This window comes from Chinchilla lanigera, unplaced genomic scaffold (assembly GCF_000276665.1).
Source record: "Chinchilla lanigera isolate Chin_1 unplaced genomic scaffold, ChiLan1.0 scaffold00028, whole genome shotgun sequence".
NCBI lineage: Eukaryota > Metazoa > Chordata > Mammalia > Rodentia > Chinchillidae > Chinchilla > Chinchilla lanigera.
In genome coordinates this window covers 18086491-18091077 of record NW_004955429.1, presented here as the reverse complement: position 1 = coordinate 18091077, position 4587 = coordinate 18086491, and the positions used below count along the sequence as shown (strand labels likewise).

Sequence of the window (4587 nt, the reverse complement as noted above, 5' to 3'; positions counted from 1 at the left end):
TTCGTGATGCGCTTCCCTTGGTGGGAATCGCAGTGAAAGGCGAGTGTACCCAGGCGGAATTCATTTCCTTTTTTTTTGTTTGTTTGTTTTTGTTTTTTGTTTTTTTTGGGGGGGGGTTTTCTCCGGTACCGGGAACCGAACTCACGACCTTGCGCTTGCCAGGCAGGTGCTTTTGCCGCTGAGCTAAATCCCCAGCCCTGGAATTCATTTCTAAGAGAATCTTTCTTTGCACCACCTTGTTCTAACAGATCCTCAGCTTCCAAACCCGACTGCTGTGAAAAAGATTTGGTTGTAATGTATATAATTTTTAAAACCCAGGGAAATTTTTATTTCATGGATTGTTAGGCCATTGTAAGCTGAAATGTGCTTCAAGAAGCCCACACACTTTTTCGTTAACCAGTTAGATGCATTAAGGAATCCGCAAGGGTGGGTTCAAAGTGTGGGTTCAAAGAAGGACCTGGAATGCCCTGCCACCTTCTCCACACCCCATGCTCGGCACGGTGGCTCCCTTAAGGAGGATGAGCTTCAGGGCTGGCATGGTCAATCATGTAGAAGCCGTGCTCTTCGATAGCCCGGTATAGCGTGATGTACTTGGAGGCCAGCCTCGTCCTTGGGACCACGTATTTCTCTGTGAACTCGGTCTTGTCCAGTTGCTCCTTGCCCTCGGTGGCCAGAATGCAGTTAATGAACATGAGGGAGTAGCTGTAGCAGTTGTGGTGGTCTTCCTCATACCTTCCAGAACAGGGCACAGAGAAGAAAAGGCTGAGATGAATTTACTGACTTATTTGAGAAAGGGGCCCAAGCTGACCTTGAATTGCTGAGCCCAAGGAATCCTCCTGCCTCAGCCTCCCCAATACCTGGGACCTCAGGCACATGCCACCACACTAGACTCCTGAGAAGGCTCAGGAACAGGCCATGAAGCTACAAAAGGATTTACCTAATGGAACTTGGCTATCAGTTAGCTGTGGAGCTTGCGGAGATGCAGTTATGAGGACAAGTGGCATCTTGAGCTACTTGCTGTGGAGGGACAGATAGGAAACACTCCCAAAGGGTTCAGGACGCAGCTGTGGGGCAACTGTCCACTGGGAGACCAGGAGAATCCCATTCTAGATCTTAGGAGTGAGATACTATCTAAGCTTATGATCTCCCACTGCACCTAAACCCAATAAAGGGAAGCCTAAGAAACCTTGAACTCTATATGCACTCTACACATCCTCTAAAGTATTGAAGGACAATAGAATTGAGAAATTAATTGCAAAATTGCTAAAACTAAAAAAAAAATTAAGTCTTTAAATATTTTTACATTTTAGGGCCAGGAATATAGCTCAGCGGCACAAGCAACTGCCTGGCAAGTGCAAGGTCCTGAGTTCAATTCCAGGTACCAAAACAAAAAAAATTAATATTTTTGCATTTTAAACATTGCTTAATTTTTAAGAGTGAGTTTTGCTGTGTATGTGTAAAAATACCAATTAAACAGAGTAAACACCAACTCAGTGGAGGGCATGATCTTGAGACAGTTCATCCTAATTGTCATCTTGACCAGATTGAGACCCGTCTGGAGAGGGGATTGATCATGGGGTGCTGTATTAGTGGATTAATCCTGGTGTCCACAGCTGAGTGTTCTGTGAGGAGGTGGGGCCCTGTTGGAGGATGTGGCCCCCACTGGGCCTTTGGACAGTGCACCTATCACCGGTGCTCTTTTCAAGCTGCTCTGCTCTGGGCCACCACGAGGCAAGCCACAGTCCTCTGCCACACCCTTCCACCATGATGGCCATGCTCTGGAACCAGCTGACTATGGACTGCACCCTCTGAAACTGAGCAAATCGAACTTCTCTTCATTTACACTGTGGGTGTCAGGTATGGTGTCTCAGCAACTAGGAAGCCAACCAAGACAGCTCTGATCCTTCCAGCTCTTACGTGCTGGGGCTGGGAATGCAGCTTAGTGGTACCACCCCCAACATCAGCAAGAAAACCCCAAAAAAACCCGAAGCTGAGGCTTTGCTCTGTGTATGCTGACCCCTGCAAAAAACCTGAAGCTTGCCACCCTGCCACATGTCCCCATGGTACTACACAGAGCCAGCCCGACCACAAAGTCACCCACTTACCTGTGCGGAAGCCAGGCCTCATGGGCTGAGAAGTCCTCCAGGTACCTGTCCCACTGGTCCTGCAGCCCCAGCATGCCAGGCTGCAGGAGCGGCACAACCAGGCTCTGCTCCCAGCCTGCCCTGTCCCGCCGCACGCCACACCTGTCATAGTTGTACACCACTCCTGCGGACAGAGCCAGCAGCCTTCAGGAGGGGCACGTCTGCGGGGAGGACCCAGCAAAGGACAGAAGCCACCCTGGGGCTGTCCATAGTGGAGAGCAGGGTCACACTTTCCTCTTGTCCCCGTGGACAGGGGCAGGTACAGGGGTGAGAGTCAGCGTCCCTCTAGTAAGAGGCAGGGGGTGATATGGGCTCAGCCTCCCACTTTAGCAGCCCAGCCTTTCTTTCAGGGACCCCGGTTCTTGCTCTGCCCACTGTGGCATTGCTCTCGTGAAGTGGGAGACAGCTGGCAGGGAGGGTGCAGCTCAGTGGCAGAGCATGGGCTTAGCAATTCTGAACCCTGAGTTCATTCCAGACAGGAAAGACGGGTTTCTAGGTGGGCTGTCCTCTTGGTTTGGGCCAAACTGAGCGTAAACTCATCTCCTGCTTCACCATGGTTTTCTTTGTTGGTGGGTCACCAAATTCAGTCAGGTGAGACACCCAGAGTCAAGCCTCTGGCTGGGGTGGGTCCCTGACCACAGTTTGTGGTACAAACCAGGCATGTTGACACTGAGCAGACTGAGGCAGGAGGACTGCAAGATCATCGCCAGCCTAGTCAACATTACAAGACCCAGAGACAAGAGAAAAATAAAAATGGGTAGTACAGCCAGGCGTGGTGGCACATGCCTGTAATTGAAGCACTTGGGAGGCTGAGGCAAGAGGACTGCCACAAGTTGCCGGCCAGCCAGGGCTACATAAGTGAGCTCAAGGACAGGCTGCACTCCACAGCAAGGCCCTGTCTCAAAAACAAACAAGAAAAGGTGATACAATTGACTGCAGGTGAGGATGTGAATGTTAAAACGCAGTTCTAGGTTTCAGTTTAGGGAGTTTCTCCTGCCTCCAGGGGAAAGACCAGAGGCTTGCGCTGCTTCCTGGAAAGGGCTCCCCCTGGGCCCTTCTGCTACTGAGGAGGCTCTCAGGTTGCAGAGCCTGTGATCTCAGAGCTGTACCTCAGCTCCTAAATTTACATCCCCAGCCCTTTTCATTTTCAGACAGGGTCTTGCTAAATTGCCCAGGCTGCCCTCAAACTTTCAATCCTTCTTCCTCAGCCTCCCAGGGTGCCATGTTTACAGGTGGGCACCACCACACCTGGCTCCTCTTTTTTTTTTTAGTGAACCCCTGTAGGCCTCTGACACATGCTGAGGAGTTGCACCTCATGTTATTCCTGGAGGCAGGCACGTGAGAACCCGTGGTATTGGGTTACCATGGGGTTGGGGAATTGGGCCTGGGTCCAGAATCTGATCTGAGGGCCGGGCGTCATGGCACATGCCTGTAATCCTAGCACTCAGGAGGCTGAGGCAGGAGGATTGCTATGAGCTCCAGGACAGCCTGGGCTACAAAGTGAGTTTAAGGCCAGTCTGGACTTCATAGCAAGACCCTGCCTCAACATAACAAAACAAAACAAAACTCTGATTTGGACACAGGAAGTGAGATCTTGGGGAACTCAACCTTTCTGGATATCTGTTTCTTTTTCCTCCCCTAAAACCCAAGGAAAAGTGTGCAGGTTTGTGAGGCTTTTCGATGAGAAAACACTGCTGCTTTTGAGGCACTTGGGTGTGGCCCATGGTACCCCAGAGCCCAAGCTCAGCATGCAGCAGCCCTGGCTCTGTCCCGGCGCCAGGGAAGAGCAAAGCGCCTGCATGGGCAGTGTGAGGGCAGCTGTCCCGTCTCAACCTGCAGGAGCAGAACCGGGGCATTGAAGAATCACCATTTGAACACGACCGAGAGAAATCACATTGCCTCTAGAAATGCCGCTGTCCTCTAACTCAGTGCTGTGTTTATTTTCAAGCTAGAAAAGAAAGTGAAAATGCTCTCACCATTTGTGTTAGTTATCCCAACGTGAAGATCGGACCTTCCGTCATACTCCCTGAAAGAAACAGGTATTATTTTTTCTTTTATGGAACGGAGTCTCTCTGTTGTCAGGGCTAGTCTTAAATCCTTGGGCTCAAGCCCTGCCTTGGGGCTTCTGCCTCAGCCTCCTTAACAGCTGGGACAATAGGTGTGCACCACTACGCTGCTGTATTATTTGTCCAGTGGACATATGCTTGGCGTGAAGCCTTCATATTTAAAATAAGGGAGCAGGGTGGGCCAGGCCCCGCCATCACTCCGGGTGAGCAGAAGCTGGGTTTGAGAGCTGGCTGAGTGACAGTGCATCTGATGTAGAAAATGCTCCCATGGCACTCCCTCAGTCTGGCATTCCAAAGGCCAGCCCTCCTGGAATGGAAATTCAGCACCCACCTGGCTTTCACAGGCCTGCCTGGAAGTTGGTAAGAGATTATTATTA

The 4587-nt window shown here is 50.8% G+C and overlaps 1 protein-coding gene across 1 annotated transcript in view; it reads right to left on the bottom strand.

The window, feature by feature from the left end:
* Positions 1–301: 301 nt before the first annotated feature.
* Mkrn2os (MKRN2 opposite strand) overlaps positions 302–4587 on the bottom strand; it is a 7917-nt gene continuing 3631 nt past the window's right edge. Inside the window, exons 2-4 of the mRNA XM_005387110.2 lie at positions 4121–4170; positions 2106–2268; positions 302–732 (exon numbers count right to left, since the gene is read on the bottom strand). Of these exons, the coding sequence (XP_005387167.1) occupies positions 510–732; positions 2106–2268; positions 4121–4170 (436 nt within the window). The 3' untranslated portion in view covers positions 302–509. The remainder of the gene's footprint in view (positions 733–2105; positions 2269–4120; positions 4171–4587) is intronic.